The sequence below is a fragment of the Athene noctua genome, chromosome 6 (assembly GCF_965140245.1).
Source record: "Athene noctua chromosome 6, bAthNoc1.hap1.1, whole genome shotgun sequence".
Lineage (NCBI taxonomy): Eukaryota > Metazoa > Chordata > Aves > Strigiformes > Strigidae > Athene > Athene noctua.
Window position 1 is genome coordinate 28,616,335 of NC_134042.1, and position 14,303 is coordinate 28,630,637.

General features: G+C 44.7%; 1 protein-coding gene across 8 annotated transcripts in view; it reads left to right on the forward strand.

Moving 5' to 3' along the window:
* The window catches only part of ADCK1 (aarF domain containing kinase 1), an 82,026-nt gene that overhangs the window by 19,710 nt on the left and 48,013 nt on the right, over window positions 1–14,303 (forward strand). For 7 of the 8 annotated variants that reach the window (XM_074910029.1, XM_074910035.1, XM_074910036.1 and 4 more), the window contains one exon: window positions 11,088–11,291. The exons of the other annotated variant lie outside the window; for it this stretch is intronic. In XM_074910029.1, the coding sequence (XP_074766130.1) occupies window positions 11,088–11,291 (204 nt within the window). The remainder of the gene's footprint in view (window positions 1–11,087; window positions 11,292–14,303) is intronic. 8 annotated transcript variants of the gene reach the window in all.

Genomic DNA, 14,303 nt, shown 5'->3' on the forward strand with positions numbered 1-14,303 from the left:
CATTTTTTCCACATTCTGCTTCCATTGGCACCTGCACAAACCTATTGTTTTCAGTGAGAAAGTACAGGAGTGGCTGAAAGGAAGGATCTGACCTTCTAATTGCAGTTTAACAAGTGTATCGATTGTGTATGAATCAGAAGAGACACCAGCTCAGTCTCCCTTAGTGGTGACATTGCTGGGATGCTAATAGACACCATCTGCCTTTCTTGGTGTGGAGCTGTGTGGTGTTAACTGGATGGAAAAGCTGGAGTAATTTTTATATATATATTTTTCACTGAAGTCAGCAACCCTGACTGATACCCAGAAGGGAGCAGAGCTGCTGAGTAACAAGGGGACATTTCTTGGGTTTTATTTTGGTTTTTTTTCAACGTAGTCACTTTTAAAAGTAGAACTGCACTTTGCCATTGATGATAATTTACCGGCACCACAGCCACTGTCTATCTGTTGGATGTGGTGCTATGACAGTCACTGCAGTTTTTTTGGAATTGACAGTGTAATCCCATGGTTGTTATCTTCACTGACTTCCTCATCAATCCAGTTTAATCACTTCTAGGTATTTCATGTTTTACTGTCTCTCTCCTCTTCAGGCATACCGCTCCTATGGGAAGAAGTCTGTGCTTTAAAGGTCAGAGCTTCATAGATTAAAGAAGGGGAATGGAATCTGCCTCTGTCAGTTTGGTAAGGGGTTGTATTGAGATCTTTAGAGAGACTTCAATGGAAATCCTTCTTTCTGGGTTCCGTGACCAAGCTGAATGATAGTGCCCATCTGTGGGGCTGTAAGAGAGGGAGCCCGCTTGCTCTGCTCCCCTGACCATTGGAGTGACCTGCCAGGAGAGAAGTTGCATATGTACAAGGGGTAGAAGCTGCTGTTGCACGGTTTAATCGCCTGATGTTGACTCAGATAGGTCCTGACTGGAGGTCAGCTGTGACGTGCAGCTGGTGGGGTGAGATTCGACTGTTGGGAAGAGAAATATGTCAGCCCAGATTCTTCAGCATTGACAAAGTGGATGTGATGATTTCTCCCCTCCAGGTGCAACGGCTGCCTCTGCGCTTCCTTCTTCCCTGCATGCCCACACTAGGAGAGCAGACTGTGTGAAGCTACCTTGTCTTGACCCTCAGCACTGAACTAGATGAGACTTAGCTGAGCTTTCTCCATCTTTCCTTTGGTGCTTGAGCCATGCATACTGATAAACCTCACCTGTCTGTGTGTCTTTCAGTGTATCTTCTGTCTGTTGGTGCATCCTGTAAAGTCCATGGCTTTTTCAGCTACATTTTATTTCAGGATTGGGTGTGGGCACTTAAGGGAGGAGGCTGTCAGATGTCCATCCTCATCCTTGCTGCTAGGATCCTTCACTTCGCTTTGAAGGCCAGGAATATTCAGCATTGAACAGATTCCTTTGATACTCATTTCATCTCATCTTCCACCTCTTCACTAACCCTAGTAATACCTTGTATGTTTCCCTTCCCATTTATAGTGTCTGACCTCTTGAGTAGTTGGAAAATGTTACCAGGTCAGCCTTCTTTTTTTATTATTGAAGACAAATCATGAAACTCTTTTCTCTTTTTTACTCTACTGGTTCATTGGACTTACAGTGGCTCCTGATGTACTCTACCTTGTTTGTTTTGCTCTCTCTATCTGAGGCTTCAGATCTTTTATAAGTGAAGAGACCATTTCTGCACGCCTCTCCCTGGTAAAACGCCTCCCTCTGCATAGCCATAACTCTATGTGCTTCAGTGACAGCTAATTCCTACTGTGGCTCTTCGCCCATCCTCCCATGGCCCAGGACCACCCTCATGCTACTGCCTTCCCAGGGTTTCCTTACATGAACATAGCTGTCTGGGGAGTGTTTTCCTTTCAGGTAATCTTTGCTGCACAACATCATCTCTTGTTGTTCACCCAGTAGTCTCTGGTTTCTGTAGGGTGTGTCAGCAGCTCCTGTTTAGGGAACACACCTGAATGTAACACACATCTTGGTTGGTCTTGTTCCTTATAGCAACTGAAAATAGCATATAAAATGGGGCTTAATAGGACTGATGGCTGGAAGCCCTCCACTACAGCTAAACACAAAGCTGTATAAGATGGTGTCTTTACAACTCTCAGCTTGTTTTCACTGCGATCCCACATGGTCTGATCCAAGCTGAGCTGAATTAATTTTGTTAGCAAGATTTTGAGAGATGCTGCATCAAATTTATTATCATTTCACCTGCCTCTGTAACAGGAGCTGCAGGCACTGTGATCAATGGATCGAGACACGTGCCTAATTTCACCGCAGCCTCTGTAAATGTCTCTCTGCCTTCTGCAGTCATGCTGTTGAATTACTTCCTATCCTCCATGGGTGCTCTGCAACAAAGCACAGGACAGATCTCTTTGTATACCAACCCTATCAAGACAACAAGGCACCGAGGGCACTTTTGGATATGTGCTGACTTTGCAAGTGTTATACATTTGTGTATACATAGGTCTGGTCCTTCTTTCTCATGCAAATCTGATCAGATCTTATCCTTATATGTAAGTACTGTTCACATAAGTGTACATGCCCCAGAAGAGAGCCTGTGTGAAGGACCTGTTGTACAGTTGCAGGGTAAAACAGCTTCAAGAGCAGAACCTGTTCACTGAAGGTGATGTCTCTAGGTGTAAAGGACTCGACTCTCAGATTCCTGTATTCAACAGTTTGATCTGGAACTGTTAGTGAGGGAGAATAGACAGGTAATGCTATAGCTGTAGAAGTGCTATGTCCTGGTTATTTTAGCATGTTACTTTCCCCTTGTCTCTTACTGTCCCTTCCCTGTGCTCCTTGTTCTCCATGTTCAGGAGACTTAGACAGAATAGTGCATTCTATCACAGAGGTGTCTAAAGGGGAAACAGCTGCTCCCTTCTGATTTTTCTCCTGAACTGCCCCACAGATAACTAATTGCAGCTCAGTTGCTTCTATTAGCTATTTACTTAAAATTGAGCTGGCTAATGAAAATGTTTCTAATTAATATGAGGCAGATTAAAACTCATTACAGCAAGGTCGTCAGTAATGAGATATAATCAGAGCACAAATGACCAAGCTTGGAGCAAAATGAAGATGGAACATGAGCAGGCAATCAGTGCTGGTTGTGCATGCACCAGCCAGCAAGGGCAGGGTTCAGCAAGGTGACTGCAGGTGCTCTGTGCTGCGGTTGAGCAACACTGCTTCCTCCTCTCCAGAGCAGCTTGGGAAGTGACTGGCTGAAGAGATGGACCTTAGCCCACTGTAAATGTTTCCTGAATCAGTTGATATCTCAAATAAGGGTCTGTTGCTGGGCCATCCCTTAGTCACCTGTACAGATTGTTAGGAACTATGTTGTGAGTCGGGATATTAGAGGGAATAGTGTGGGAGTATGTGTAGCATAGGTGGGAGGTTAATGTTTGTGTGTGCTTGTGTGTGGAAATTCAGAGTCCTGATGGATCAGATGGTGGGAGCTTGCACATCTGTTCAGCATGAAATGGGCTGGCCTAGGTTTGGAAAAGTCGCTTGTGATCTCTAGGGAAATTTTGCACAAATCATGAGATGTGTTTGCTTTAATTTCATCTGTCTTTAGCAGTGGTGATATGAGGCCCCAGCACCAACACCAGATTTCAACTCTCTGATGCGGGCTTACCAAGTATATCCTTCCATTTGTACAGAGTTCATCGGCCGTCCTGCTAGTTGAGTTACTTCTTGTTCCTGTATTTGTGAAACTGAGAAGCTAAGAAATTGTCTTTTTAGTCTAGGGGATCTTGTCTGTCCTTCATCCTTTGCAAGCTTGCTTTCTTCCTGGTTGTCCAATTGGCAACCAACTGTTGTATCCAAATTTCTGAAGGATCTTGATCTCTGCTAGGAATATTTTGAGCTATGGAAGTCAAAACTGAGAATTAGGGGGATGTCTTTTTAACCAGGGTTTGCACCAAGGGGAAGTAACTAAGAAGTATGGGTCTGAAAAGGTAATAGTGTACTTGCCTAAGTAGGAACATACAGAATGCCCTACTCTCATATGGGCAAGCAGAGACCCGTAGGTAAATCTTTAGGAATGATACACATAACTTACTCAAATAATGAATTATTATATAGTGAGGTACATTGCACCAAGAGTTATTCCAGTCCAAAGATATGGATCTGTCTGTGATCAGCAGTATGATCAGTTAGTATTGGTATAAGGAAGCATTTGAATAGGAAATATCTGGTGTGCCTAGGAATGAGCTTTTGTAAAAGGTAGGTGGGAAAAATAGTTGAAAAAGAGGCAATAACAATTCCATTTAGAACTGTGTGTCTCCCTGCAGCATCCCTGCTGTCAGTCAGTTTGATTACCAGGCTGATAGTGTCAGTAAAGGCTACTACAGTAGCTTATATTAACTGTATGATTATTCAGATTTGTTGAAAGAGGAGATAACAGCCCCTTAGACACAACTACACTGTCATTGCAATGGGTTCTATGTTTTCTGTTGCTGTTTTTAAAGCACCCAAGTACCTATTCACTTCACCAGTAGCTGTATCCTCCCTAAACATCTTCACAGATCTTTTGGCATGGCACTTGATTTCAGTCTCTCACTGTGTTAAATTGAGGTGGACATCCTTTCATTTTTCTCCAGTTTGTGCTGTCCTGGATCATCAAAAGCTGTTCTGAAGTTTTACCAGCCATGTGCGTATGACCCTGTCATTATCAGAGGTGGAAAAGAACTATGACCAGATTCCTTTCCTGTCTTCTCTGACATATTTTTTTCCTTCCCCAATTTAGTGTGTTTTGGGGATACCCACTACAGAGGTGCAATGACTCTCTTCCCTCTGTATGGAGTCCAAGGGACAGCCTGGCTCTTCCAGTCCAGTCTCCCGCTCCTGCAGGCATTCCTGGAAGAGCTGTCTCATCCATCATCAATGTCCCAAATCCTTGCAATGGCAGGTAATTTAGTAAGTACAGAAGATCCTTGGTTGAACTCCAGCAGAAGGGGTGACCGATTTAACCTGAATGTGAGAGCTGCGTACACCAAATAGGTTCTTTAAAGATTTTAATGTTGCACCCCACTTGCATTCTGTCTCTCACTCTGGCCAGTCCATAGGATAATTTTTGTCTTGATGCCTTGAGCAAGAGTGTCGAAAGCCCTTTAGACATTTTATTATATGTAATGTTCTTATGAGTCTCTAAAACAGGGGATAGTGATCCTGAGTTTTGTAAAGAGCTTTGTAAAAGCATTCTTAGAGATTAAAAGCTCCATATAAAATCAGGTATGGTTGTTTTATCATAAATATCTAAAGCCTTTCTGAATGCTGTTAAGCTCTTGGCTTCTCTGTCCTCTGACAGTGAGTGCTACTGGTTAATGCTATACTGTGCAAAATGAGATGTAAAAAAAAATTTTAAAAAGGTTGTGGCTTTGTGGAATGCCTTATTATTTGCTGTTTTATGAGAGCTGGAAATACAAATGGGAGATTTTATTATTTCTTATAACTCTTCTCTCTTATGCATCAACTCTCTCTAATCTCTAATCTGAACAGTCCTCTAACATTTCAGATCTGTTTTTTAACACACTTTTCAAGTCCATGATCAATTTTTCCCTGTTCTTCTCTGTCCCCTTCTTTTTCTTGTGTGCCTCTTTTTGTGATGAGGTGAGGTGGTTCTTTCAATTCAGACAATGACATTTTGATATTTTTAATATTTTTCTTTTTTCCTTAACACAAACAGCTTGTTTGGGTTTTCCTGACCCCCACTGTGCATTGATCAGGTGCCTTCAACTGATGTGAACAGCAACAATGTGATGATCCAAGTGTTAGGTGGGTACAGTCAATTTAGAGCCCATCAGTGTGTGCAGGAAGGATAAACTGCACCTTCCAATATGTGTAACCTTGCCACCATCAGTGCTGATGGTGATATGCCAGCCTATTGATTGTTCACCTATCTTTGGTACGGACTTGGTGGGACTTATTTTTCCATAGTGGTAAATAATTTCTGTTGCATCTCATGCAGGTTTGTCACTGCACCGTTCTCTCCTTTGCCAGATCGCTAGCAGGGAAATGAAACCTTTGGGTAAGAATGGGTGTAATGGGATTGGTGCTGGGGTTTTTTTTTTGAGAGTGGTGTGGGTCAACTCATTTATAGTAGAGAGCCCCTTCTGCCTTGTGAGCACTACTTGGACCTGTTTGCCTTTTCATCACATTTCTCAGTGTTTCTAGTGCTGGTTCAGCCTTACTGGAAGTATCAGCATTGCAGGTGCTAATGTAGACAGGGCTTCTGCAGTATCACCTCAAGAGCAGGTTGAAATGAAGCTGTGGGAGAAACATCACTAAATGTTGCAGCCTTGTCTGAACCCACTGTGGCTGGCTGTAGTGCTGGGCTTGGTGTTGCAGAGAGGGAATTCTGGGAATGGGATAAAATGAGCAAGTGATGTTCTTGCATCTTCTCAATTAGGTTTTTTTTCAGTCTTTATGATGAAATCTATTGAAAGTCCCAGTAAATATCTTCCTTTTCTCTTCTATTGAACATTGCATTAACATGCTCAGAGTATTTTAGTGGACTAGTGAAGAATGATTTTTTTCCTCTCAAAATCACAGTTGACTTTTTTCAGTTATATCACATTTAGCTAGATGATTTTTAGTACTCTCTATAATTATTGTCTCAACTAATTTAGTTGATACAGAATAAAAATTTGCAGGACTATAGTTTCCAAGATTATTTGGATTTTTCTTAAAAAGAGGGCAACATTTGTTCCCCTTCAGTCCTCTGGAAGCTAATGGTTTTAATCTGTGATCCCCTTTTTATTATGATTATTAGCATCTCAGCTACTTTTGGAGTTAATCTGTAATTTTTATAGGATTGAAGTTTTCAAGGTATTTTCTGGAGTCATCTTTCTTGAAATACTGTCTTGGAGAGGGTATCTCCATTGTAAGCAGCGGTGGGCAGGTTTCTCCTCAGTGTCCTGCCCGGTGCAGGAAGTTGCCTGCAGCAGGAGAAGGTGCCTCCTTTCTCTTGCTCAGGTTGGGAGTAGGTGAGCGGCACCATATGGCATGGAGTTGTTCCTGCTCACCTGTACAAGAGTGCTGTCTGGTGTGGAGGGGAGAGGAGGAGCAGCCCTTTTAGCTCTGACCTGTGGGCAAAATCCAGCCTGATGTCCTTTGTGAGATGTCTGTGTTTGTAGTTCCTGGAGGCGGCACTAGCAGGATTTTCTGGGGACTTGTTTGTTATGTCTTTGACTAATTGCATTTCAGATTTTCTTTCTGTATTCCTAATCCTCATTTCACGTTTTGCCAGCTATGAGTACGCTCTTCAGGGTTGGAATGACTTTTCTGAAAGACTTTTCCTATGAGGAGTGGCTTCCACCACTTACTGTCTTTAGCGGCCTTTCTGAGCCCTTTTGTCACCAAGTCTGTTAACAGATGCTCAAGTTTTCACCAGTATATTTTAACTTTGGTATTTATTTTCTTCTAAATTAATTCATTTATTTTTAAGACCAGGTTAGCATCTGCCAATTTGTGACACTTGCACATCTGATGCTCTGAAGAGCAGTTCTTTGCCAAGGTCTCTGTGAGTAAAGGCTCCTTCAAAAGCATCAAAATGACTTGAGAAGCCAGGTCTGCTTGTACATCAAGGGTAAATTAAAAAATGTCCCTTTTCAGCTCTGCTTGCTGAGTATGTGCTTCATCTCAGAGGTGCCTCCTCTCCATACTTGACAGTTGTTACTTTTGCTTTGGCCCATTTGGAACTATTTCAGTAATCACTGTTAAACCCAATCTACCCAGGGTTTAAACCACATGAGTCTGACAGCCATGCTGTGGACCAATGGAGAATTTGTCCTGCTGAAATTCAGAAAGGAGGTTTGAGACAGAAAGAGCTGCCCATAGGGACTGAGGAAAGAACCATATACACACTCAGATAGCATTTGTGATCTGAAGTGCTTCCTGAGGGAGGCTTATTCTTGGTAATCCTTGGTATGTGAAATGCTTCCTTTCTCTGCAGCGTGCTCCTGGGCCTGTTGCATACAAGGGGGTCCGTGTCTGACTAGTTGTTGTTCCCAGATCTTTTCCCTGATATGAAGAGTCTTCAAGGTATTGCTTATGCAACAAAGAGCAGTATCCTGTGAGATTTCTCAGAGAAAAGCTCAGCGCTATTCTAGGGGTTTCCGTTTACCCTGCAGTTTTTTCAAGCTAGGACAGAAATGTGGGTCAATGGTATCGGACACAGCAGTGGGAATGTGGCACTCTTACTTTGCCTGTGATTAGGAGAAGGTCATCTATCAGAGAAACAAGTGCTGTGTCTGGACTGTGACCTAGCTTGGGGAGATCCAGGCAATTAGTAGATAGTGTTATGAACTTCTTTCTGCTAAAAATTCTGACCTGGTTGATAAGAAAAGAGACCTTGGAAGCTGTGTTCACAGTTCTACTTCATTCTCACTGTACTTCTGCCTCTAATGTGGACTGGAGTTTTGTAAAATGTAGGGCTACAGATAGATGTCTTTCTTCTAAGGCAAGTTGCCTGGTCATCTTCTGTCTTTCTAGCAGGGGCAGGAGCTGGCATTCCCTGGTCCAAACTGCCAGCTGGGGCAGCTGTCTCTTAGGAGTTTTAGCCAAGCCAGTTGTGAGAACATGGTGGATGATGCTGTGCATGGGGGGTTTGTTCTGTTTTGTTCCTGGAGCCCTCTGTAAGGATGCTTTTGTCTCTCTTGGCCAGGACTGCTGTGTTCATGAGGCCAACTGGGTTCTCTACAGGGTGGATAAGTTTGGGAGGGCCAAAATTTCCTCTCTCTTTGTGCTAGAGGAGAGGGGCTATTTCTGCCTCCTTCTCAGCAGTGATCAACATGAAGATACACCCTGCATCCAGGTGTGTCTACAGCCAATTGCATTTTCAGCTACATGAGTTTTGCATTCTGTTTTTTCCATCTTCCTTGGTGATCCATGTGGGGTGGGGAGATGCATTGGAGCCAGCACATGTATCCCAAGCTGGCTGCCTGGCCTCATGCCCAGCGCTGTGTTACAGCCCTAGGGTTGCTGTTGCTCTGCCCTGAGCCCTGCCGCAGCCTGGAGTCATTAGATGGGCTTCTGCTGTGCCTGTGGGAGATCACAGGGCCTTGTGCTGGCTCGTGCTCCGTGCTGGGGTTTTTGGAGTGCATCTGCAAGGACCCTTGCCACTGTTTCTTGCCAGTGCTTGGGCTGTGGCTGCCCGATGCCTCGAGGGTGGTGGCTGGCCACCGGTCCCCTTTGCTGCTCCGGGGGATTTCCTGCACATCTGGATGCAGTGGACAGAGGGTGATTATTGGAGCTGCGTAAAAGCTGTTTCCCTGTAATGGGTTGCACTCTCGGTGCTGTAACAAACTACCCAGCTGGCTCTCTCCATCCCACTGCCTTCCTCTTTCATCCCATTACTCCCTCCCTGCTTCTCTTGCTCTCTCGTCCTCTTTCCCAGCTTCCTTACCTTGTCAACTTATGGTCTGCTTTTGCCCCTGCCACACACAAGAGAGGAGAGCAGGGAAGCAGCCAGGGCAGGGGCTTGCATGTTACAGCAGGAGCTTTAAAGCTGGTGTGTAAAATGCAGCACAGTAATGTGGGAGACTTCAGGCATGCTCATGGATGTTATTTTCTGCCTATGTATTTGCGAGTGCTTTTGAGCAGGCAATATGCTGGGCGAGGCTCACACTCACCTAGGGTGACTTATCCTTGCCCCTGCACACCCACCTAGCAAAGTGTGTGTGTGCGTGTGTGCATCAAGCTGTCAAGTCTCACACACTGAGTGTGAGACTCGCACATTAGGCTTTCTTCTCACAGTCCCTTAGGGCTGTGTTTCTTGCACTTGAAGGTCAGCACCCAGTCTGTCCCCTGACGTGTTTCCAAATGCGAGATATTTGCCCAGTCCTGTGATGTGACATGGCACTGCTTTGCACGGAGAGCAAAGTTAGCCACTGAATGTGTGTGTGTGTGATGTTCATGTATGTTTGTGGTGGTGTTCCTTTCTGACATGTATTTCAAGGCCTTTGTTAGAGTCCCTCACCACAGGATCTTGGGCAGATGAAGTCTACAGACACAGGATTTTTGACCTTTAATGTCTTCTGACACAGAAGCTGGAGGAATTAGGAGCCTTCATACAGATAGGTGTCAGACATTAACAGGAGATGGTGCAGAGTTATTTTTTGTCATTGATTTGTTTAGATTTTATTAGTGGATCAGGGTAAGTTTATCTGAAGTTTATTAAAGATATTGAATATAGCTGTGTCCTTGGCAAGAGGCTTTTCTAGTGAGAGTAATAAAGGTAGAATAAATCATTGTCACTGACTGGTCTGTTCTTGAGAGGCGGAATGAACCTCAGGAGCTGAAATCCAGATGAGGCAAGGGGTTGGTGATTGGTTTTGTCATTTGATGGCTGCATTTTGGCCAATGTGAGCAAAGCTCTCAAGCCTTCTAACTCTTAGTTTATAAAACCACTTTCACTGCAGACTTTGTTGGCAATGTAAGACCAAGACCTGGCTGGACTGGAGGGATGCTGTTTCTCCTTGTGGTGTGTCAGAGTAAGCTGAGGAGGATGAAGGAGTGCCCAGATATTGTCCTCCTCACTGCCAGATAGACATCTGTAATTTTGATTTTTAACAGAATCTTCTTCCAAATTCCTGGAAGTTTCTGGGATCATATCTGTCATTTTCTTCTCACTTTAATTCTGATCTCATTTTAATTCTAATCACACTCACACTAAGAATCTAACATACATGTTTGTGATCCTGACTTGTCTTTTGACAGGGGGTTCCCAAACTGTGTGTTGTAGGGGTGGATCACAGTGATAAACTGATGCTGCTCTGTAGCTAGACACCTTATTCTCTGCAAGGATGTAGCCCTGGACAGAGCCAAAAACTAATGTGCTGCCACTGATCATGGTGCCTGTGCAAACAAATGTCAAAGCCCCTTATACTCTTGGAGAATCTTGCCCTGGTCTGGTTCAGCCCCTCTAAATCAGGTGAGAGCCCTAATACTTAGCTGACACATTAGATGATGATGCACAAATTCAAGAAAGGAAGTCCCTGGTCTGTTTAAGTACTGGACAAATAACAGGTACATATGTGGGCATGTGCATGTAATATCAAAAGGGCTTGGCTGATGTTCTGGTCTGTCCCACAGGTGCACCTGCGCTCTGCTGAACGCCTCCGGGAGCTGTGCTGCGCCAACCGAGGCACCTTCATCAAGGTGGGACAGCACCTGGGAGCGCTTGACTACCTGCTGCCTGAGGAGTACACCCGCACCCTCAAAGTGCTGCACAGCCAGGCCCCACAGAGCACCAGGCAGGAGATTGAGCAAGTTATCCGTGAGGATCTGGGCAAAGAGGTAGGGGGCAGCAATAGCCTGTGCTGGCTTCTCAGGCCTCAGCAAGACATGGGCATCTAGAGGAAGGAAAACAGGAACAAGATGGTCCCTGGTGATTCTCAGTTGCAAGAGATACCAAGGGAAGATATCTCCTCCTTGTCCCTGGGAGAATGCCATGTGAATTTTCCCTATCTATTGATGGGCATTATTGGCAAGCTTAGGAAAGGAGAAGATAACAGAGGATTAAGAGTGTGAAAGCTGCCAGGTGGAAATGGCAGGACTTCGCAGAGCAGCGTACCCCAAAGGTTATGCCAAGACTAACAGGGTTGCTGGAAGTCAGGATGGAGGGCTGTCTGCCACACAGAGGTGTGTGAGCTGGAGGTATTGATGTTCAGGACAAAGATATATTAGCAGAGCTCTATGAGAGACGACTGCTCTCCCCTGGCTGCACTAGACCAATTCCAGCTAGCACTGACAGCCCTTTACTTTCTTGAGCCCCTAATTAACCCCCAAAGAAAATAATAACATAAATCAGTTTTGTTGTTTGCAGTCAGATAACGCAGTAGCCCAGGAGTCTGTGTCATCATTAACCCTCAGCAGCCCATATCACTGAGATCAGAGGTAGGTGCCTGTGTTCAGCAGATGTAAGGGAAGTAACTGCAGTATTTAGAGAGGGTGTTCTGCTACTCTGCATCTTGCCCCTTACAAGAAGATGTCTCCTTACACTCCAGCCCAGGTTGAGGAGAGACATTTCAAGGATCACAACTGACATGGTGAGAGGGAGGCAGGAGGCAACAGTGTGCAAAGGCAATGGTAGAGAGGGTATGTGCGATGGGGAGGAAGACATGAGGTTGAAGAAGGGAAGAAGTGTGTATATCTGCTGTTGCTCATATATAGAGGTTTGTGGAGCTGTTTAGGGCTGTCTGGCTGTGTGGTAAGGAGGTATGGCAGGGAACCTGAGGGGGTAAGTGAAGTATTTGTACCTAGTGGGTATATTATGGGCAAATTTGCATGGGGTGGGTCTGCCTGTGTGTAGTTTAAGGGTCTAGGTGTTGTCTAGTCAGGAATGACAATTACTGTTTCCCTGCAGTTTAATGGCAGGGTTAATGTCAACCCCTGACCTGCAAGATGCTCCCTCTCTCAGCACCGCATCCTTGTAGCATGGCTGGTACCAGCTGTGTTTCATAGCTCAGTGGATAGATGGAGAAGGGCAGGCTGTCTGCTCCCTGCAGACCCCTGCTGCTCCATGGGCCTCCATCTGGCAGTCTCCCCTCCCCAGGAGCTGCAGAAAGCCACCCCAACGTTAGCCCCCATTAAATTACCACAGCAGCCACCTTTGGCTCAGTTTGTGTGGCATCTCTCAGAGGATGAGGCAGGTGCTTGGAGGTGGGCAGTTTTCTCTCAAGGGTGTGTTCAGCTGCCACTGATACACACTGGTTTCTTTCAGCTTTTTGGGAGCTAGACGAACCCTCCATGCGTCATTGATTCCCAGTGAGGCAGCTCGAATCCAGTCTCCACAGCAGCCTTCCCTCTTAGTATTCACTTCACCCACATGGGTAGTTCTGGGCGGTATTTAATTTTGAAGAGACAGAGGGAGCGAAAAAAGGTAGAAATGAGAAGAAATAGACAGAAAGGAAATGCTAATGAAAGAGAGCGATGATGAAAGAGAGAAGTAAAGAGAATGACATATAAAAATAAAGGAGCTGGTGAAACTGGGAAGTGTTAAAAGCCGAGGTAAATGCCTGTGTCCATTAGTTACAAGGTACCAAATCAAGGTATTTAAAAAAAGGATTTGGGGAACCTAATGCACCAAAGTGTTCTTTGCTGGATCCCAGAGGATTTAATAGGGTTACTTCAAGAACAAATTTAATTCCAGCATAGCTACATCCTCAGTACATTTTAAATATGATATACTTAGCTGAAATATAGATGGCAGAAGGGCAAGGTGAAGAAGTCAAGGCAAAGGAGAGTGCAAAGAGGGGTCCTGTAACCTTCCCCCTTGGGGCCAGCATCACACCTGGGAACTTGCAGATGAATTCAAATAGAAAAGAAAATGACAGTGAGGGAACCTTCCCAGGACACAGAGGCCAAACCCTGCTGCTCTCGAATTCAGTGGTAAGGCTTCCAGTTCCCCTATCAGGTGCAAGAGCAGGCTCAGATGAATCTCAAGTTCAGGCAAGAAGTAATTACATACAGTTTGGATCAGTGCAGAACAATTGGGAGAAATTCAGAACTGGAAATACAGAGATACTTGGGGAGGAATGTGACAAGATGACAGATTAGGCAAGAGATTGCAAAAGGTCATGAAGATCAAAAAAAGCCAATTTTGTGTATAGAAGCATTGTATCTTCAGTCAATTAGAAATAGTCTGTTTTCTGATGTGACCTAAGAATCTCATCAGAGGCTTGGCTGTTTGACAAATGGAGTGGTTTTGTGGGAAAGCTGGCATAAATGGAGACCATGCCAATTGGACTGATCTTTGAGCAAAGTCAGAGGGCTTGTGAGGTAGGTTTACAGTAGTTCAACATGGCTCTGTTGTCACTATGCAGACTTATGTGACACTGCTGATGGGGGGGTCTTCCATTCTAGTATGGCATCGTGGCTGGAGACTGGGAGCTGGAGCATGTAGCTCTGCTGCATGAGCTAATGGACTGATTTGAAGGCAAATGGCATATGTGCTGATCAGACATAGAAGGAGAAGCATCATATGTGCTGACTAGTGGGTTGCCCTGTCAAACCCTGTTTTAAGTCTAGTGGGAATCTGTGTACCTATCAGGGATCATTGGGATAAAAATAATCAGTAGTGAGCAGATGCTGTCTTTCTTATCTCAGCCACAGTGGTTTGGCTAAGTGATCACAGAATCACAGAATCATTCAGGTTGAAAAAGGCCCTTGGGATCATCGAGTCCAACTATCAGCCCTACTCTACAAAGTTCTCCCCTACACCATATCCCCCAACATCACATCCATACGACCCTTAAACACATCCAGGGATGGTGACTCCACCACCTCCCTGGACAGCCTATTCCACTG